The sequence below is a fragment of the Mustela erminea genome, chromosome 1, assembly GCF_009829155.1.
Source record: "Mustela erminea isolate mMusErm1 chromosome 1, mMusErm1.Pri, whole genome shotgun sequence".
NCBI classification, from domain to species: Eukaryota; Metazoa; Chordata; class Mammalia; order Carnivora; family Mustelidae; genus Mustela; species Mustela erminea.
Genome location: NC_045614.1, coordinates 143,463,914 through 143,486,340, shown reverse-complemented (window position 1 = coordinate 143,486,340; position 22,427 = coordinate 143,463,914). Strand labels below are relative to the sequence as shown.

Genomic DNA, 22,427 nt, shown 5'->3' with positions numbered 1-22,427 from the left:
ATTTCCAAATAAACATAGAAACCACTGAATAGAAAGGAAAGCACTTTATTTTACTAACATTTCCACATGAATGAAAGTTGGAGTTTTACTTTATTTTTCCCTCTTGATTCGGTCAATAGAAAGAAAAAACAAAAAATGGGCAAGGTGCTATTCTCCTGCTTTGTATCTGAGAAAATAATAACACTGGCTGACCTTCATCCAGCATTCCCTGGGAGGACATAGCTCCAAGTGGGTCCTAGACGGAGGGCATTGCTCTGCCTCACCAGATTCTTGTCTCCATCCATACAAGGCAAGGCCTGTGGTGCTTGAACAAATCCTCCCATCAGAGAGCTTTGACGTGGCCAAGGAAAATGGTTTATGATGGCCTGACCCTAACTGGCCAGCTCGTGAAGGATGAGATAACAAGGAGGTCTGACATCTGGGGCCACCCCTGGAGTGGACTCCTTCATCACGTGTCTTCCAATCAATGTGAAGTGACCACCCAGAGAGTGGGATTTTGAAAGGATTGGACACTTCAGATGCTCCCCAGGTGTACATCAGGGTGTAGACAAAAATTAACGTACGCCTGCCGGGCTTTGCACTTTGATGGGAAAATGGGCGGTGTGTTGTGGACCGAGCCCGGCTCGTAGTCCCTGTCCTCGTCCACTCCAGGCCGTGCAGGCTGACCACCATCCTGTCTTCTGTCACATTTCCAGTTCCCCAGGCAAGGCTTGCAACAGACCCAGCAGCAGCAGCAGACGGCGGCCCTGGTGCGGCAGCTCCAGAAGCAGCTTTCCAGTAAGTACACCACGTCACAGAGCACATGGCTCCTCGCGAGCAGAACACACATGGTGGCTCCTCACACACTGCACTGTCTTCCTTCAGTACCATGTTCATCTTCATTCGAGTCCAGGCTGGCTTGGCTTGGCTTGGCTTGGCTTGGTTTGGTTTGGGTATAATGCTTGCCCACTCTCCCGCTGCCGCTGCAAAGTCTTGGTCTTTTTTCTGAATTCAGTGAAGATGTTTTCTTCTTGCTTCTGTCTGTACCTGGAAATATGTCTTTTCATGGGGGAGACCCATGGGGCAGTGCAGGTACTCTTTATATCAAGCTGGAAGGTTCAGAGACCAACTCAGCTGATGCCTCAAGCATGCAGACAAAGGAGGTGGCCTCCCCAGAGTCTCCCATCGAGAGTAGCCAGCCCTAGACCTGTCTCCTGGTCACTAGGGCCATAACTGTTCTTGCCACTGTGCAGTCCTGTCCTTCTGACAGCAGTGCAGAGAATTCACAACCTGCTAAACTACAGGCAGCAGAGCAGGGCACTTTGTCCCCACTAATTTTGCTGGCTGTGCTGGTGTGATTTTTTTTTTTTTTTTTTTTAAATCGTGCTTTCTCTCTAGAGCGATGCCAACAATGCATTCTAGCACTCCCTTCTAGATGCCGTCCTTGAGCACTCATGAATGGAATCCCCCATGTGCTGCTGTCACAGGAAATATTTTTAGAAATGGGAACCAGCCCCCTGTGATGCAAAGAATATTGGCCTGGGGCTTGGGAAGTCTGAATTCGGTTCCAACACTCCCACCATTATCTGGATTGTGTACTTGTTCGCTCATGCAGTGAGGAGACTAGGGGGACTGGCAGTTTCTCCTAGGTCCCCTGTTACGTGCGTTGGAGTTACGGAGTGAAGGCCAGCTAGTCCCAAAGACAGCTGTGCGACTCTGGTAGGATCCTGTCAGGAGGAGGGTCAGTTAGGACTGAGGGGCCACTTGGGTTTGGTCTTAATTTTCTGCCTGGCTGCTGTCTGTGTTGATTTCCTGGCAGAGGAAATGCCCCTCATATACCTTGTATCTCTACCAGGGCATAACTGAGGTTTTTTGTTTTGTTTTGTTTTGTTTCTTCTTTTTTCTTTCTTTTCTTTAAAAATATTCCCCTCTTTTAACCTCATTTCGTTTGTTTAATCATTTAGATTGGTCTTCCTTTCTAACTACTCTTCAGTAGGTGTGGTCTGTTATATGTGTGGTTAAAATTCTGTTGTTTTATTTAAGAATTCCTACTTTCACATGGCTGAAGAGGCAATCTAATTTTAAGGCAGAGACAATATGCTTAGAGTTTAGATTTTTTTCTAGTGTTTAGAAGTAAGTACCTATGAGTTTTATGCACTGACACCTATTTTGGGAGTGTATCTACTATTTCCTGTTTCCCAGAGCTCATGATGTGCAGGGGGTTTTTTTGTTGTTTTTTGTGTTTTGTTTTCCATCTGTCATTTATGGAGCTCTTTCTGGGACCCAGGCACTCTGACTTTACATAGATTAATGCGCTTAATTGCTAAACTGCCCCATGAGCCAAGGTATTACTATTCCCATACCATAGATGAGGAAACAGCTAAAGAAAAGGGAGATTGACTCATCTGCACAAGGTTATTCAGCTACAGGTAAGGGGCAGAGCTGGCACTTGAACTCAGGTGGTTCCCTTCCGGAGCCTACCTCTTCACTACACTCTGCTCCCTGCTATTAGCAGCACGCCAACCTCTGCTGTTGAACTGCCCACTGCACAACTCCAGAGGCCCCTTTTGCATCATAACCCGTGTGAATGGAGCCTCTGGATTGGAATAGTCCCACCAGAGTTGGGGAAGCAGTAGTTATTTCTAAGTCCGTCATTTTTTTGGTTGCCTGCTCTTCTTTAGTTTTTCTGTTTGTGTGTATGTGTGTGTGTGAGTTTGCACACATGTACATATACCCATAGATAGGCACACACCTGAGTCCGTGCACATAGTCACTGTCGCACATGTGGACACCCTTACACACTTCCCTCTTACATATCTTATATGGCCATTTGTAGAAGATTACCCTATTTCATGCTACTTCTCTCACTTACTATAATGTGCGTGTTAAAGTCCAATCTCTGATCTGTTTTATAAACGTTTTGGGAACTTTCAGTATTTTACAATACTCAGAGCCCTTTTGTATGTTAGTATTGAGTTGTTTCTTAGTTGAGACACACAGGCTTTAGAGGGGCTGGTTACGGTCCACAGGCTTTGTGCTGGCTGGTGTAGGACTATGACAGCTCTGACGGAGAGCCGGGTGCCATGGAGGGCAGGCGTTGTGCATGTGGTTACGGTGTTCGGCCCTTCCCGCCCAGGTCCCCCAGCTAGTGGGCACTCCTTGGCCAGTCAGTCTGTTCTCCTATTCTTGAGACTGGTATGGAGAACAAGAGGGTAACACTTATCTGTGGCATAATTTTGCATTTGCGATTTTATTTGAATTTATTTTTCCCATTAGGTAACCAGCCACAGCAAGGAGTGACTCCCTATGGGCATCCATCACACTTCTGAATCTGGAAGAGGACAAGACATAGAGTTTTATGTTTGCACTGAAATCAAATTTAATGCATCAGTCATCTCTGGAAATGTCCCTTTGTTCTTTCCTTTCTTTGAAGTTTTCTTATATTTTGTGCTACATTTCATATAGAGGAGGTATTTAAAACAAAGAGGAGGAAGTGTGGTTTGGGGTTTTTTGGTTAAATTCAACTTTAAAGTAGGTTATGAAAATGTGGATCATGTGGGCCTACTCCAGGAAGAGCGTGGTAGCAGATCATTTGAAATTGGTGCTTTTTTTTGAATCTCACAGAAAGAATGAATTATGGTGGATTTAAAATATGTATGTATTCATTAATGATGAAGTTTGTTGTTTTCTTCTTCCCCCCAAACTGTGCTGGACCAAACTACTGATTTGAAAGGCGTGTCAGATCTTAACAGGAGAGTGACCCCTTTATTCTGCTTTCACCTTTGGTGGTGAAAAGGACATCTATTTGCATTGCTCTGATTTGAAATGTTTGTAATTTCATAAGCACTTTATAAACTGTGTTCTTATTTATGTAGGATTTTTCTTTGCTTTTGTTGTGGTCAAAAGGTGCTGAAACAGATTGTTGCTTAGTACTTAAACTTCTTAGACCAAGAACTTCAACCCAGGCTTCCATGAGAGCCACCCTCAGATATGTGGAAGCCTCTTAGAAGTAGCTGTACTCAGATTTGTTTTCAGTGGCAGGAGCATTGGCCAGAGTCTTTGTAAAGGTACAACATGTCAATTCTAAAGGCCTGAACGAACCACAGTGGGATTGTTCCAACTCTTTATTGCTAGAGTTGGCAAAAATGACTCTTGGTTCTCCTGAACCTTATGCCAACTTGAGAAAAAATAATCCTGCTGCTGGCCTGAGATTCCAAGTGCTCAAATTTGATGTGGTTTCCAGAGAATCTGGCCCCCAAGTCCAGAAGGCTCTGGTTTTCATAAAGATGTATTTGCTGTTTATTTTGTATGGTAAGTATTTGCTATTTTGAATTTAATTATTAATGTTGGTGTCTTGGTTGTGTATTGCATATACTGTATTTATAAATTGGTGCAAAAAGCACAAGTAAATTATACATCAAATTTATTATAAAGAAATAGTAACTATTTTAACTTTGTTGAAGTATGTGGTAATTTGCTCCTATTAGAGTAAAAAAATACAGTAAATTATTATCAGTTTGTGTAACTTAAGAGTATTCCATATAATATTTTTTTAGATTTAGATGCATAAAATTTTGAATGTGAAAATTGCAGGGCATTTTAAAACATGTGGGGGATATTTTCCCATGTTTTGTGTTAACTCATTTCCTTTTGCCATATGATTTTACATGTAATGTAGTTGAGCATACTGTGAATAGATTTGTCTATAATGAGCAAACCATGTAGAACTACTTTTTTAAAATGTAGCTAGTACGACTTTAGATCATTTCTTTTGCAAATCATTATATAAATAATTTATATCTTCCTAGGTGAGTTACTCATTGCAAAGTTTGACTCATGCAAACGACCTCAAATACATGTCCGCTTACTTTTGCTGTGGCAGCATCCATGTGAACTGCTTTGTACACTGTGAAATAGTTCCCTCCAGCCTGCTCATTTCATGTTTACTCTGGGCTGGAAAAGACTTTGCCAAAACATTAAAGACCATTCTTTTCACGAAATTAACATACTCTATCTGCTTTCAGAAGACAGATCTTTACTTTTCAGCTGGTTTTGTATATCAGGTTTTGTTTTTGTTTTTGTTTTCCTCTTGAGAATCCTACATAGAGTCCATGAAGTTATTTTTCTTCAAAGTAATTTATCCATATAATGATTGCCTTGGCAAAACAACCGAAATGTGAATGTTGTGCCTAGTGAGTAAGTTCTGTTCCGTCCTGATTTCCTTTTCGAGAATGATTGGTATTTAAAATGCCAGTTTTCAATTTGAACCATATATTTTTAAAGTTCAGTATCGCAAACAGCAGTCATATTGTTTCAAGAATGAGTGTTATAATTGCATAGCATTCGTATGCACTTTATATTTTGCATAAGGTAGTGAAATTAATTTATTAATCATTTTGCACATGAAAGCTGTGGGGTATACTTTTTTTCTTGTTGTGTCCTTTTCTTTTCAGGTGACAAGCTAAGTCATGGTAAGGCTCTGTAGTTCAGATTCTATGGAAAGTTGAGGAAAAACCTGGGACTGGCTTACCCCTGTGCATTATAAAGAGAACAACTGGAATTTTTAATCTAGTCTTTAGCATGTTTACTTCCACTGAAACCCACATCCTGAGAGGTTTCTTTCTTATTAGCAAGTGCATTAATTTGCATTAAAATGATCACACACAAGGGAAAACCCTGTCCTTTGACAGAAACTGGCAATTTGCTTTTTAATGTAGGAAATTATCCTAGGATAAGATGAAGACCTCCTTTTCACTTAAAAATAAGACTTTGAAATTGAATGTAGTTGGGCGTCAGAATTCTTTAGACAGACCTGTTTACACTCGAGTCTCATTCCTAGTACCGTCCATTTGTCACTCTTACGTACTCCTTTTGGCCGGGAAGTGGAAGGAGGTCACCGTGAGAATGAGAGTCCTTTGACCCTTGTGGCCACAGGGTGCCAGCATCCGAGATAATGGCAGTCAGGTCACCTCTTAGGTGGAGCCAGCTGAAAACGCAATGAAGCAAGCCCCCCCATCAGCAGGACAAAATTGTTGTGTTTTGTGTGCTGAGATATCCGAGGAAGACCTATGGCATTTTTTTTTTTTCCACTTTAAATAACTGGCAAATATTTGAATAAATTCTGGACAAATTACACTGGAACATCCCAGCCTCAGGAATTAGAAAAAATCAATCATAATGTTCCCCAACTCAATTCACATTGGATTACAAAAAGCAACATTTTGTGTACATTTGATCAAATTTTAAGTACAATGAAACTTCATTATATGTATTTATATATCAGATCTAGATTTTCCCATTTTCCTCTCCCATAAAGTATTATCACTTAATGAGATAACATGTTGATAAAGCAATGGTTCCTCCTCAGAATATTTTCCTTATAAAGAGCCTCAAACAAGGATGCCTGTGCTTGATTTTGAAGTGAGGAAGTTTCACTGTATTTTTGAAGCCTAATTTTTAACGAGTTTATTTCAGTAATGAAGTCATCAACCCTCTTTTCACCTTTTATGATGTATAGGTGTTAAGTTGCTTTTTACATGTATTTTAAATGCAGTTATTAAAACATTTTTGCATTCCCCATCAATGAAAATTTTCCATGTACACAAAATAGAGAATCATAATCAAAACTGTTCAGTTTTTTTTCTCTAGGTTTTACTAAAATATTTCTAAACCGGACACAGAATACCTGTACATCAAAATGGTAAATTTACAATCAAGACTGCAAATTTAATCTTTTCCATTGTCTCTCTTCTCAGTGCCATGCTTGTAACATTGATAGAAGGTAGACACTAGGCAACTGGTAGTGAAAGAAAAAAGTCCATTCTTTAATGAAGAATTCAGATACATTAGCCATTTGTTATTTTATGGTGGACAGTTTTACCTTAATGTTCATTGTTATTTGTTGGCAAAATAAAAGTGCCTTAAGTTAAAAGTTTGTTTGGAGATCAATTAATGAAATCACCATCAGTCATACTGCATTTATTTACAAGTTTTTTTTTTCTTTTGCATGTCCATTATAAATTTAATATTGTAAATGTACTCAAATTCATTTACATGCCTATGGCTGCCTTTGATTAAACTTCTTCCAAAAAATAAACTCTGTCCAGATGTTGACTCTGTTCAATTTTTATTTCAGGTCAGATTACCTGAACATATGTTGTTGCATAATCAATACCAAGTGGATTCCTTGCTGTGCACTTGTAGATCCCAGAATCCGAGGTTTGGGGATTCTGAATGGTGAGGGTACCTTGGGGGTGAAAAGGCTCAAGTCCGTGAGTCCCCCTTTTATTTGTCATGGAGAGCAAGGCATGGTCCAGCCGCTCCCATGTGATTTCTGGCTTGGGGACTCCCAGGGCCACACATCGGAGTCGGACGGCTGCTCCTATCCTTGTGAGAATGCTCCTGGGTAGGCGATTTGTAATTCGGGGTGGGTAGGCTACAACCATTACTGGAACAGTGATCAGTGCATGGCCAATGCTATTTTGAGCCGTACAGACATAGTTTCCTCTGTCATAAGCAGTTGCTTCTTTAATGACTAAGGTGCCATTTTCATGCAGTATGTATTTTCCACTGCTTTGAGGCCTATCTATTATATAACCGCTTGGCGTAGTCCATTTGGTATGTGGCTTAGGGCTTCCATCGGACGCACAGTGCAGTGATGGAGATTCTCCAGTGATACAGTAAACTGTTCCTAGTGCATAAGTAAGAATCACTGGCTTCTGGCCAATTTCTAACACAATTAATTTTTCAATGTAGCCGACTTTATTTCTTGCCGCACACCGGTATTTCCCTGCATCATCCCGAGTCGTTTTAGAAATGATAAAAGAACCATTGCTTGCTATCAGATACTGAGAAGTTTGTGGTTCATTGGGAAATCGGGTGCCATTTGGTAAAATCCAGATTATTTCAGGTGGTGGGTTTCCATCAACGGAACAATTCAATGCTGTGGACTTTCCAAGCTGGGCAACAATCTTTTCGTTAAATGGATTTCTGAATGTTGGTCGTCGTAGCATTTCCAGTACTTCTAACTGTACCACCAGCACGCTCTCTCCTCCTTCATTCCGAGCCACACAGATAAAATCTGCCGAATCTGAAAACCTCACATTCCTAATTTCCAAGGTTCCATTTTTATGGACTGTGATTCTGCTTCCATAGTATGGGGCTGTGAGGAAAATATTGTCCGGCATGATCCACATGACTTGAGGAGAAGGTGTTCCTTCGGCTCTGCAGTCCAAATGTTTTTTGGAATGCCTCACAGCTGTGGCTTTGATGACCGTTCTGTTTGTATACAGACCGTTGATCAGTGGAGGTTTGGAGACAACATCCAGCTTGTACATTTTGGTGTCATCCCCACTGGGATTTCGGGCCACACACACATATTCTCCAGAATCGAGCAATTTCACTTTGTTGATGGACAAAGACCCATTGGCATGGAATGTGTACCTATCCTTAGAGAATGAAATCATGTCATGGGAAGGCAGCAACCAAAATATTTTTGGTTTGGGTTCACCAATGACCTCACAGTCAAGGACCACTGTGTCTCCAGCCCTGATTCTCGTGTTGGTCTTGTAACCCTGGAGGATCCGTGGGACAGCTGTTATCACTGTTAGGTGCACCTTCATTTCATCCTTCCCCAGAGTGTTCTGGGCATAGCAAGTATAATCTCCTTCCTCTGCTATCCCAACTTTGTTCAAGTACAAGGTTCCATTGTCAAAAAGGGTATACCTCCTGGTCCTGCGGCCACTGTCATCAGCGTGCATCACGTTGTTTATCATCGTTCCATCAGGCAAACTCCAAGATATCTCAGGCACTGGGGAGCCGGAAGCCTCACAGTCAACTTGAAAATCTTTCCCATGAAATACTTGCTTTTTAAAATGTTGCTTGTGATCAATTTTGGCTGGTTTCAGTCGGAGGCTCACATGCATCAGTATCAGATCGTCCCCCATTTTGTTTCTGGCCACACACAAGTAGTCACCACCATCTTTCTCTGTTATTGAGCCAATAAACAAGGATCCATTTGGGTAGACATGGATGCGGCTGCCCATTCTAAGGAGATAAGAGACAGATTTGAGTGTGCAGCTCTTAGCAAGGGGTGAGGGGAGTTGTCCTTATTTACATAGGATTTGCTTTATGGACATTCTCTTAAACTGTTGCAATAAAATTAAAATCAGCACTACTTATTTACTGTCTCTTAAGCCATTTCCTGAGAGAGAAAATTAACAACAGTTAGATTTTAGTGAAATGAAACTCCTTTACAATGGTGGTTTGGAAGATACAATGCTGAGAATGCTAGAAATATTGGATGCCTTAGACACAGGACTTTCTTGACCATTTTACGGATCAAATAATTGCCTTGTGATGTGTCCATAAAGAACTTCCATGGTTCCATGCAGACTTGGCTCAGAAAAGATGCCAGATTCTATTTTTTAAAAAAAGTTTAGTAACAAAATAATTAAGAGTTATTTTGTTGCAAAATAAGTTCAGCTTTGCTATGAAGAGAGGAGGTGCCAGGGTAAGTAAGACTCGTTAGAAGCCTCCTGCCGCATCTGACCTTTGCGAGCAGCTGTAAAGCGATTGGTCTCTGCGTTTTGTCCAGCTGTGTGCAGTACAGTTTTTCTCCATGAAGTTATTACACAGCATGCCGTTACCACAGTGAGCCACCAGATGGCACATCTTTCCTGCTAAAACCAAATTTAGCTTTTCAGAAAGACTGGCGAAAATTGAATTGGTGCTAAAACCGGGATCATTGTGGTACATTACAAAAGGTACTGCTGTTATTTTTAAATCTTTAAGTAGTTCCTCACTGTACAGCCGGGAATACTTTATTTAGAGAGCCTTAGTATTTAGACACTTTAATAGCTTTAGTAACGCCTCAGGTCACAGGCTGGTTCCCAAACTCCTGTTTTTCACCATGTTCTACTACCATCTGATATTCCTTCCTAATGCTTCTCAAAGTTAGATGCATATGAAAATCATTTATGGAGCATCAGACGAGGCTCACCTCCAGAATTTGATATAACTGGTGTGGAGTGTGGCCCTAGGCATCAGGAGTCTCAGTTTTCCAACGGTTCTCTTGTTCAGCCAAGTCTGAGAACCACTATTCTCAGTCTTGGCTCTCAAAAACAGTTCTCTGATCCCGGGCGTCAGTATCACATGGTGCCTGCCTCATTTAACATGCATGTTTCCTGGCTTTTACTTTTCAGAGATTCTGATTCACTCGATCTGGCCAGGGATCTGGGAACCCACTGAGTAACAAATGTCCCAGGTGACTGTGATTCTTACGAACAAGAAAGTTTGAGCACCAGTCTCAAATTTTAGCAGGCACTAAAATCACCTAGAAGGCTTTTAAGAACACAGATCGCTTATTAAAAGAGAATCGGTTTCTGACTCACCGAGTTCTTAGGCAACGCTAATGCTACTGGCAAGGGGACTGCATCCTTGGAAAACCACTGATTTAGAGTGACCTTGTCCTATCCCCAAATCTGATGCATCTGGAGGTGGTAATATGTAAGAAGAGACTATAACTGTTCCTTTTGATAAAGTGATGTTTTTCAGAGAAAATTTACTTTTTTAAAATAGAGCATTCCCCAAGTAAAAGAAAGCATCTGTAGACCTTCTAAAGCAATGCTTCTCAGATTTTATGGAGCATGTGATTCATCCAGGTATCTTTTTAAAGTGCAGATTCTGACACAGCACGTCTGGGCTGGCACCTGAGCTGCTTTTGTAACAAGCTCTGAGGTTCTGAAGAGCGAGGTTCTGACCGAGAGGAAACCATTCTGTGCTGAAACAGGTCACATGTGTTGAAAGTACTGGAGAAAGACGGGTGGTGTTCCAAGTCTGAGACTATTTAAAAACCCAGAAAAGGCTTTTTCATTCAGGTGACAAGTAGGCTTTAAGAAAGTGACAGGGTTTTGCTTAGTCTGGTCATGGGTGGGGTATGCTCTCATAAACATAGCTATGATGAATGTTTTTGCATTTTTAGAATCTAAAATTCAAACTTTAGAAGCTGTGAAATGGAAACAGCAAGGACTTTCTTTTTCTTGCAATAAATTGCCCCTTTTATTTGATATATATAAAATTTCTACGTAAAAAATATTCTTACCTTTTTGAGCTTAGTGGCAAAATAATAATTGAGGTGTTCAGTTGGCAAACAAGGTGAATTATAAAAGAAAGAAATGCCAGTACCTCTGGTGGGCCCATGGTAGCACCTGTGATCTTTATTTATTTTTTAGGATTTATTTGTTTGAGAGAGAGAGAACCTCAAGCAGACTTCCTGCTGAGCAGAGAGCCTGGTGTAGGGCTTGATCCCATGACCCCAAGAGCATGACCCAAGTAGAAATCAAGAGCCAGCCGCTCAACTGACCAAGCCACCCAGGTGCCCCATCTGTGATCTTTATACACTCTGCTGCCTCTTCCACAATTTGAACACCATGTGTCCCATAAATACTTACCCACGCAAAATATAAACGACCTACTTAATTTCTTTGCTGTTTTTATACCTGAAGGATCTGTTGAAATACCTGGTTAAGATTATTCTGAGATACAAGTAACATGTTTTAGAACACTCTTCATACTTACTTTGGGTTAACTTTTTAAGAGATTCCTTAAATTTTTTCATGCCTCTTGATAAAAATTTCCATTTTCCAAAACTGGCTTAACAGCCAGTAAGTGTTTTAGACCTTTTCCTTAACAACCTAAATTTTGAACTTACCTGTTATTCACATCACAGATTTAATGCTTTCCATAGTTGCATTATGGGTTTTGCACAGGTAGTGGGAATTGTATTCAAAATTACACAGAATTTTGATTGCATTACAAAATTCCCTCCTCTTTTTGGATAGAGAAATTATAAAGACCTTTCTGTGGTTACCATTTTAAAGCTGTCACAAGTATGAGAGCAAATGAAATTGTTAATCTGCCTTTAACTATTGTGTAAATTCAGTAAGAATTGAATAGCAGGCCCTTAGAGTTAAGCATGTAAGAAGCCTCATTTTTACATGTAACATTAACCTCAAAAGGATTAGGTCTCTTTAGAAAGAGTTACTTTTATGTGCAGAGTCTATGAGCTCTCTAAATCTACTGTTGGCCTCACTGTATCACCTTTTCCATTTCAGAAATTGTACAGCGAAATAGATAAAGAAGATAATCTCAACACAAAGGTATGGTTTACCTGTGCCACTGGTCGACAACAGCCTTGGATGGTAGCCTCCAGATTATTTTGGGTTTGGGTTCCCCAATGGCTGAGCAGTTCAGTAGTAATTTATCCCCCAAATTCACCTCGGTCCACCTCTGGGATGCAAATTCTATCCTGGGGATGGTTTCTTGCTCTTCCACTGTAAGAATTACCACTCTTCTCTCTGAGCCAGTGGAACTGGTAGCAATGCATTCATAAGTGCCCCTGTCTGAAGAGGCTACATTTCTTAGATAGAGAGTCCCATTTGCAAATAACAACAACTTGGGATTTATAAACTGCAGTGGTTTCACTTCAGTGCCATCAGAGAGGACCCAGTGAACACTAGGCTGAGGAGTTCCTTTGGCAGTACAGGGCAATTTCAAACTTTCACCCCAAGCCCCTACAATGACTTGCCTCTTTTGCTCTAGAATAACAGGTGGGGCGGCGATGACTTGTATTTTGACCTGCAGTGAATCCTGGCCAGCTGAGTTGCTGGCCATGCATCTGTAAAAGCCCCGGTCATAAATGCTGAGATTGTTGATGACCAACGTTCCGTCAGATGTCACCAGGGTCTGCCCATTCCCCTCAGATGACTCAGAAACCACTGTTTGGTTTGCGAGAACCCAGGAAATTGTAGGACTTGGTCTACCTTCAGCTCTGCACTTCAGTTCCACAGTGCTTCCAGAGTGGACTGTGATCTCTCTGGTATGTCTGTCCAGGATCCTGGGGGGATAGGAAACCACGGATAACGTGACATGAAGGCGGTCAGTGCCAAGCGGATTGGATGCCGAGCACAGGTACTGTCCACGGTCCTGAATGCCCACCCTCTGTATGGCGAGGGTGCCATTGGACAGCACCTGGAATCTGCTATTCTGTTTCCTTTTAGATAAATCAAATCCTGATAAGAAAGAAATTTGTAGTCATAAGTCATCAGAGTTTAAATAGAACACAAATTGTTCAAGAGGAAGTCTCAAGAAGAAAGCTTTGGGGGTACTGTTAGGCTATTGAGAGCAAATATATTTAAAATTAGGACACTTAGTGGTAAGAGTGTTAAAATATTCCTAAAAATTTTTTATTTCCATAATTTTAATTTGAAAAGTCTTAATGGTTCAATACAGTGGCCCTTCTATTTTTCAAATCATATTTCTTGTATCTGCTTTCAAAGCATTACAAAAAATACTCTTAATTAACATCCTTTAAAACCTTCTAATGAGCAAAAAAAGTTACGCAGCAAATGTCTAATGAGAATATCAATAGTTTCTGTATCCTGGAGAGATTTGAAACTGGTGTCGATTCTTTGGATGTGTAACCCTGAAACATAACACAATCTTTTCCTTGTTTTATGACTAAGGAAGACTAAGAGTAAAAAATAAATAAATAAATAAAAAATAAATAAAACAAAAAAAATACAACCAAAAAAACCACCAAGAGTGTCAGATACCTGATGATACTCTAGTCCAGAGGATGGTGGGCAGGGGATTTCCGACAGCCTCACAAGGAAGAAAGGCATCTGAGTTAGCAGGAACAGTAAAACTTGCTGCTTTTCCTCCAACTATTCTGGGCCTTTCAAATATATTCCTAGACAAAGAATCAAAGGGAAGGAGTTCAGAGGTTGTTATTTTTTGAATTTGTGTCTTATCAAAGCCATTTTTCTTTGCAGTCTTTTTAATATCCCAGTCTGAAGCATGGGTGATGTCCTCTGGCAAGCCTGGACTAGGCAATATGCTCACTATTGGCGTTTTGCCTTTGTTAGCAATTTCTGGGTATGACTTCTGCCAGAAGTGGTTTTCTGACCACGGAGTGGAAGTCAGTTTAGAATTCTGTGGTTTAACTGTTACTGGGGCTGGCATGGAAGTAGAATGAAACAGATTGGAGTAGATAAAGTGGGTGGCTCCACTTGTGACCTTGACATTTGGGCGAACTTTGGGAGATGTTGCAACCTCTACTGCTAACTGCTGTGGATTAGCATTGTGCCTAGAGTGTTCACGTGGTTTGACCACTGTATTTGTCATCATCCTAAAAGCGGGAGTTGCCATGTTGTCTGTTACAGCACTTTGATTATTCAAGGGATGGGAGGTGGGAATTGGCATTGGAGCAGCACTACTACTCAGGAATGGTGGCATGGTTGAGTGTCTAATGATTGTGTTCCTAGTTGTGCTCTGGTGTAGTTTGCCGGACAAAGTGATTTCAGAAACAATTCTGCTCTTCAAAACCTGAGTATTCTCTTGGGGTCCTTCTTCAGTTATGTCTGTCAGACTAAGCATTCTTGGATAAAGATCCATTGTACTTGAAATTCCTTTCATGTTTTCTAAGGGGGGCGTGGTTGAAGTTTCAGCCGCAGTTAGATCAGGAGGTGTCATAGTAGTGGATACAGTGAAGCCGGAACTCTGACTGGGAAAGGAGTGTGGGTCATTCCTGTTCCTCAGAGGCTCCTTTTTTCTTTGTATGTTTCGTGTGCTGGGTCTGGCTCTTTGGGTTTTACTGATAATGACTGATGCAGGGGCAGTAGGAGGAACAGTTAGCCTGGCTGTCCGCTTAGATATGAAATTGGTACTTGGTTCATTGCTTGAGATACTAGGAGGTGTAAGGTAAACTGGTGGAAAGGGCAGCTTCTTCATTGTTGGGAGACTTATAGGACTGTGTGTTTCAGTGATATTTTGGTGAGTTGTAGCTGATGTTATAGATGGAATTTGCATCACACTTGCTGAGAGTGTTGTGAAATGGAAAGGGGAAACGTTAGCCGTGGGTAAAGCAGGAGATATTTTAGTAAGCACTGTGGCTGTGTTTTTTGGTGAGCTAAATTGATGCTGATTCTTTAACCTCTCTTTTTGGACATGGTTATTTACAAAGTTCTGATGCCAGGGAATTTTCCTTCTTAAAAATCTTGTAATAGCTGTAGTAGTAGACATAGATGGCTTGGTGGTGGGATCTGGAACTGATGATACAATCATTGACTCCCTTTGAAGTTCGCTGGTATTAGACACACTCGGGTAATCATTGTTTGAAACAGGAGTTTTTTCCTCAGGTAAGGAGTTGGGGGCATGAGTCATAACTGCGTCAGTTGGAGTCACTTGTGTACTTTCAGCACTGAAATATTTTATTGTGGGTATTGTTTTCTCAATATTTACATTTGGTTTGTTCTCAAATAGTAATGATGGATTGTGGACTAGAATTGTAGACTCTTCTGTGACTCTGGCACTTTCAGCTTTGGTGAGCCTGATGGGGGAAGAACTTGGAAAAGAAAATGCTGTTGCAGCAGGGGTGAGCCTTTCCCTGGGAGAACAGGATGGGCACACCACACTGGCCTCTGTGGCTGAAAATGCAGTAGTGCTTTCTTCAGAAGAAACTCTGAATGTTGGTCTCACAAAGCCGTATCTATGCTGTCGAAGAACTGGAGTTCTATATGGGCTGATAATTCGACCCCTACCCCAAATTTTCCTCCGTCTTCCAAAGCGCCTGGATGTTAGCAGGATGTTAGTTGTACTATTTCTTGGAATCTGTGACTGAGAATGAGCAGCAGTGTATGGGCCCGAAGGTATCTCAGAGGTGTTAAGCTTTTGAATGATGGCTGGATAGAAGTGATTAATCTTGGGGTCACTGACTCTTGTTACAGATGTCTGATGACTATTTGTGGCATTTACTGACCCTACGAATATATCAGCTTTGCTGTTAGCACTACTCAGCATTTTGATACTGACATCTTTGCTTATAGTCCCCATTGTTTTTGGGAGTGTACTTTGTAAATGCTCTTTTTTCTTCCCAGTGTTGTCAGCTTCCTGAAATTGTGTTGCTTCAGGTAATAGAGGAAAGATATTGGAGAAATTTTCATTGGTTGTGCCTCGCATTTTGCTTAATAAGGTTGGGTTTATATTCTTTGACATGGTTGTAGTTTTAATAGGAGATGGTTTGAAATCTATTGGTTTTTCAGGTGGTAGGATTTGTGGACCCACAATTGGAAAGACTTCAGTGACAGCACTTATATTTGTCACAGAGGTATCAGGTATTTTTCTGGAATTGGCAATCACTGTCCTTGCCAGAACACTAGGAGCCTTAGTTGCCAGGACCATCAGTTCCTCATCTGGAGGGAGCATGCCTGAAGAGTCTATTTCCTCACCAGGTATATTCAGGAGTTGGGTGACCACTGGAGGGGGTCTTGTTGTAGTATGTTCTTGCTTCTCTGGCATAGTATTCTTTTTAGCTTTTTCCAAAAGTGCTGCCCAGTGCCGTGGGTCAATTCTTCGAGCAGAGGAAGAGAAGGGCCTCCTGTGCTCCCTAAAATGTCGATTTAGTGAATCTCCTCGCCGCCGGTGTATTGACTCACGATAGTTATGCTTTTTACTTGTGCTCAAGACTTGTTTTCCAGTCTCGACTCTCACTGGAGCCGATGTAAGGAGTTGCACAGCTGGTGGGTCCTTAAGATGGGCAGTGGGATTGGCCTCATCAAATCCAGATCCATCTTTTTCTACATTAAGCTCTACTGGCCTTTGCCCTTTTGTTTTGACTGAAACTTGGCTAATCAAAAAGTCAACCCCTGATGGGTTGGCTGCTACACAACAGTAATAACCCTGGTTTTTTGGGGTGATCTGTAATATTCTTAGTGTGCCATTGTTCAGAATTTGCTTGTCTCTGGAGGACTGATAAAGCACAGTGTTTCCTGGAAGAACCCAGCTAACAGAGGCATCTGGGATACCAGAAGAATGACAGGGAAGGTCAAGTATTTCACCAGTGAAAACTGTATAATGAGCCCCATTTTCATGATGGGCTTCTAAAGAGGGCTCTACCACAGTGATTCTATAGGTGAGAATATCTGCATCATCATAATTGGTGCTTATGCAGTGGTATACGCCTGTGTCAGAACTATCAGCCATCTGGAGTTCTAGTTTTCCACTTTTGTCTATTAAGATTCGTCCATCTTCACTAACATATGGGGCTCTCACTTTACTCCCATCAGCCAGAAGCCACTCCAAATGTGGGGTAGGGTCTCCTTGGCCTGGGCATTCTAGACTAGTGGTTCCACCAATCAAAACAGTGCGTTCCAGCTTAGTATTATTATCTCTGGAAATCATGGTCCATTTATGCTTCACTGGACTTGTTTCTTCCCTTGGTAAAGTGACTTGAACATCACTGCAGTACTGAATATGCAGTGTACTGAGTGTGGTGGCAGTTCTGTTCAGCTGCAGGGAGATTTGGTCTTGCATTAACCAATGGGGATCTATTGTGAGATCAGCCTCTATGCCAGTAAAGATGTCTTCAGGTTCAGGAGCCACCTGTTTATACTTGTAGTAGCGTTGTGGTGTTTCAGTGAGTAAGTGGCTCCTTTCTAGAATCAGAGGAGAATCACTGTACAATGCCAGCACTTGCCATACTTGCTGAATGTGATTGTTATCTATGTTACACACCAGAAATGTTGAAAATGATGTATTTAGCATGATAGAGTAATTTTCTTCAGTGAATGCAATGGATGATGTCTTTGAGGGCTTTTGGATACTGCAGACCATGTTAGCTTCATTTCCAAATTGATCTGTCATATTCAAAGTGAGGGAGCCAAAGGGTGCCATGAAATCTTGGGGAGAGATGGACACAGGAGTGCTGTCTTCCAGAAGAGTCAAGTTCTTTAATTTCAGGGATGAGTCAATGGTTGGCTTGGCACACAGGAAAGCTGCAGCTGGGACCAAAGCTAAGGGCGTGCCCTTAGAGATCCTGGGGTTCACGCAAAGTGGACATTGCTGAGGACTGGAAGGACTTCTTTCTTTTTTGCATTTTATTATATCTAGGAAAAATGACAATTGAGTTATTGCCAGCTGTGGCCTCCTTACATTTGAACATTTTAAAGAAATAGCTTCTGCTAAAATTTGAAAGAACAATTTGGAAATTTTATAGTGTTTAATAGTAAGTTTGCTACTTTTTTGTCTTTAGGTTGATTTCTAAACAAATATTGTCTCTTCACCCTGCCCACAGTATTATATCTGTGGTCACAAGGATTTTTGTCTGTCTTGTTGATTGCTTTATTTCCCATATGTAGAAAGTGCCTGATATATATTTGGTACTCAGAAAATATTAGCAAAAAGAATAATTTCCTTAAATAGGGAAATTAAATATATGCTTATGTTTCTCACTTTTACTAAGAGTGGTTCAGTTCTATTTCCCCATTTTAATGTTTTAAGGGTCATGGGGCACCTGGGTGGCTCAGTGGGTTAAGGATCATAGAATTTCATTTTCCTTTAAGAGATTAAATATTTCATAGAATTCACAAACAGGTTACGAAAAGTTAATACCTGTTCTCCTCAAACTATTCCAAAATACAGAAGAGGAAGGTAAGCTTCCAAACACATTCTATGAGGCCAGTGTTACCCTGGTACCAAAACCAGACAAAGACACCACAAAACAAGATAACTACAGGCCAACATCCTTGATAAATATACATGTAAAAGTCCTCAACAAAATACTAGCAAACTGCATTTAACAATACATTAAAAGGACCATCACCATGAGCAAATGGGATTTATTCTGGGGACACAAGGATAGTTCAATATTCACAAATGAATCAGCATGATAAACTACATCAACAAAACAAAGGATGAAAATCATGTGACCATCTCAACAGATGAATAAAAAACATTTGACAGAATTCAACATCTGTTCATCATAAAAACTATCAACAAAGTGGGTTTAGAGGAAACCTACTTCAACAGAATAAAAGCCAAATATGGCAAACCCACAGCTAATATCATCTCAGTGAAAAACTGAGAACTTTCCTCTAAGATCAGGAACAGGGTGTCAACTCTCACCACTTTTGTTCAATATAGTACTCTTCAGAAGTCCTACTTGCAGCATTTGGACAAGAAAAAGAAAGAAAAGGCACCCAGATTGATGCGGAAGAACAAAAACTGTCACTGTGTGCGGATGACATGACACTGGCACAAATACAGACACAGGTCAATGGAACAGAACGGAGAGTTCGGAAATAAACCTATACTTATTAATCATACCTATGTTATGATTCATCTGTAACAAAGGAGGCCAGAATATAAAATGGGGAAAGGACAGATTCTTCAATATAAACGGTGCTATCAGAACTGGACAGCTACATGCAAAAGAATGGAACTGGACCACTTTCTTACATCATACACAAAAATAAGCTTGAAATGGATTAAAGACCTAAATGTAAGACCTAAAATCGTAAACATTCTGGAAGAGAGCACAGGCACTAAGGCATCTGACAGTGACCACAGAAACCCTTTTCTACATATGTCTCCTTGGGCAAGGAAAACAAAAGCAAAAATAAACTATTAGGACTGTGCCAAAACAAAAAGCTTTTGCACAGTGAAGGAAATCATCAACAAAAAGGCAACCTACTGAAAGAAGTTATTTGCAAATGATATATCCAATAACTAGTTAGTATCCACACTATATAAAGGACTTCTACAACTGAACATCAAAAAACAAAAACCCCAAATAATTTGATTTAAAAGTGGGCATAGACCATGAATAGACATTTTTTTTTTCAAAGAAGACAAACAAATGGCCAATAGACACATGAAAAGATGCTCAGCATCACTCGTCATCAGGGAAATGCAAGTCAAAACCACAATGCAAGATCATCTTATACCTATCAGATGGCTAAAATAAAAAAATTAATAAATAAATAGCAAGTGTTGGCAAGGATATGGAGAAAAAGGAACCCTCATGCACTCATGGTGGGAACGCAAACTGGTGCAGCAGCCGTGGAAAACAGTATGGAGGTTTCTCAAAAAATTAAACAATTACCATAGGATCTAATAATTGTACTACTGGGTATTTACCCAAAGAATACAAAAATACTAATCTGAAAGGATACATGCACCCTCGTGTTTATTGCAGCATCACTTACAATAGCTAAGATTTGGAAGAAACCTAAGAATCAATAGAGGAATGGGTAAGGAAAATGTGGTATTTATATATATTGGAATATTAGCCACACACACATACACACACACAGGAGGAGATTGTGCCATTTTTGACAACAGGGATGGCCTATGTACTCCAGTATGACAGGTGGTGCTACATACGTCTGGGTCAGCATTCTTTGGTAAACTTTAAAATCTAAACCCATGGAAAGAAGATGTCCAGCAAGCCTGAAAACCTTTGAGTACTTGTAAGAGGCTCTTCTAAGTCATCCACTTCCCAACCAGCCATAACTCTTAACCTGCTCATCAACACCCTGGGTTCAGACCCTTACAAAGCAAAGAACATGGCAGACTTCTGGCTTAATTGAACCTCAGCAATTATACTCACATCTTGGTATGCTTACTATTGCTAGCACCTAGACACAGAGTTAGCAGAGTTAGTTAAAATACCTGAACACCAGGTATTTTACTTCAGATGCTGATCTTACTTATCACGTCACTTTCATTTCCTCCATCAATCTTTTAGTCATACAGACATGCTTCCCATTCCTCAACCTGCCATGCCTTATTAGACCCTGGAATATGCTCTTCCTTCCACTTCCCATCATTTGCCGTCTGACACACCCTCTTCCATCAATGTCTAACTGCTTACATCCTTCAGGACCCAGTCACAACACCACTTCTGGGTGGGCTTTCTGTTTTATGTTCCCCTTATATCTTTCACTTCTCCTATCCTACTCCTTACCCATCCACTATTAGAATGACCTGTCTAGTTACTGTAGATCCCCGGCTCCAGCCAATGGATGCTCACAAAAGTTTGGAGGGAGGGATGAAGGTGGGCAGACAGGCCAAATTCTAAGGTCACATTTTGCCACATTTTAACGTAAAGCTTGAGGTATGTCTTAAAATTGAAGGTGTTTTACAACACTAGCTGATCAGCTATCAGTCTTGATATGGCTTCTGCTACCGCACAGAGAACACTGTCTTAGCTATTTACATTGTTTTCTCTTTAACTGAGTTACATGCACTGTTGGTACTACATATATTAAGTTTGCCACTTAAAATGTTTTTATTAAGGGGCACCTGGGTTGTTCAGTTGGTTAGGTGTTCAGCTCTTGGTTTCAGCTCAAGTCCTAATCTCGGGGTCATGAGATCAAGTCCTGCTTCAGGATCTTTGCTCAACACAGAGCCTAACAGATTCTCTCCCTCTGCCCCTCCCCCTGCTCACTCACTCTCTCTCGCTCTCTCTCTAAAATCATTAGAAAATAAAAATGAAATGTTCGTATTATGCTTTAGCACTAAAACAAGAAGTTATTAGGTGGGTAGAAAGGCTGAAAACAGAGAAGATAGACATAAATTTAATATTAGTAAAGCAAATGTTTTTCAAAGAAATAGCCACAAATCCTAATTTTATAGAGAAACAGGACAACGACCTCTGTGAAACCTAGGCAGCCAAAATACCCACAAGTAGATGAAGCTGTGTTACGCTGGACTACTGATATATGTGCAAAAGGACTGCCTAACACGTTCCACCTGAGGCAACTGAAAACATGAGGAACTGTCACATCTCTTGGAATGGGTGAAAAAAATGTCCAAGCAGAAGTTGACATGACTCATTCATGATTCTTGTAGGATTATCATTAAAGTATTTTGGTAAAAAGGAAAACATGTGATTATTTAAACATGACTGAAAGATGTTAGCCCTAATGGGTTTCACTAATTATATGTGTGTGTTTATGTATATACACACACATACACAATATATATGCATAAACAGATTGTGGACATATTAAGATTATATAGGTGGGTGATGGACTCCTTTGTATTCACCATTAAAATGGCTAATTGGGTACCCATTATGTTCTAGGCACATTCTAGGAGCCATATGTAAATAAATCTGACATAGAATAGGAAAGGCAAAAGACTTTTCATACTAATAAATACAATAAAATGTGTTTCGTTCAAGAATGGAATTGTGGGTAAACCGAAAGTGGTGAAATGATGATAGGTAGCCCTTGAACGACACAGGTTTGAACTGTGTGGGTCCACTTATGTATGAATTTCTTCAATAAATATACTGGAAAATTTTTTTGGAGATTTGTTAGAATTTGAAAAACCTTACAGAAAAACCACATAACCTAGAAATGTTAAAGTATGTCATGAATACATAAAATGTGCACAAATCCATTATAAAAAGTTAAAATTTATCAAAAATAGTAAACACTTAAATCCATTATTAAAAAGTTAAAAATTTTTAAAAGATTTTATTTATTTGACAGAGATCACAAGCAGGCAGAGAGACAGTGGGGTGGGGGGGAGCAGACTTCCCGCTGAGCAGAGATCCTGATGTGGGGCTCCATCCCAGGACCCTGGGATCATGACCTGAGCTG

At 40.5% G+C, this 22,427-nt stretch overlaps 2 protein-coding genes across 6 annotated transcripts in view; one reads left to right on the top strand and one right to left on the bottom strand.

Annotated features, from left to right (window-relative positions):
* MED12L (mediator complex subunit 12L) overlaps window positions 1-4,979 on the top strand; it is a 322,475-nt gene extending 317,496 nt beyond the window's left edge. For all 4 annotated transcript variants that reach the window (XM_032345309.1, XM_032345302.1, XM_032345301.1 and 1 more), the window contains 2 exons: window positions 696-777; window positions 3,256-4,979. In XM_032345309.1, the coding sequence (XP_032201200.1) occupies window positions 696-777; window positions 3,256-3,308 (135 nt within the window). In that variant the 3' untranslated portion in view covers window positions 3,309-4,979. The remainder of the gene's footprint in view (window positions 1-695; window positions 778-3,255) is intronic.
* Window positions 4,980-5,083: 104 nt separating this feature from the next.
* IGSF10 (immunoglobulin superfamily member 10) overlaps window positions 5,084-22,427 on the bottom strand; it is a 47,497-nt gene continuing 30,153 nt past the window's right edge. For both annotated transcript variants that reach the window (XM_032345290.1, XM_032345280.1), the window contains exons 6-8: window positions 13,593-17,921; window positions 12,149-13,049; window positions 5,084-9,024 (exon numbers count right to left, since the gene is read on the bottom strand). In XM_032345290.1, the coding sequence (XP_032201181.1) occupies window positions 7,116-9,024; window positions 12,149-13,049; window positions 13,593-17,921 (7,139 nt within the window). In that variant the 3' untranslated portion in view covers window positions 5,084-7,115. The remainder of the gene's footprint in view (window positions 9,025-12,148; window positions 13,050-13,592; window positions 17,922-22,427) is intronic.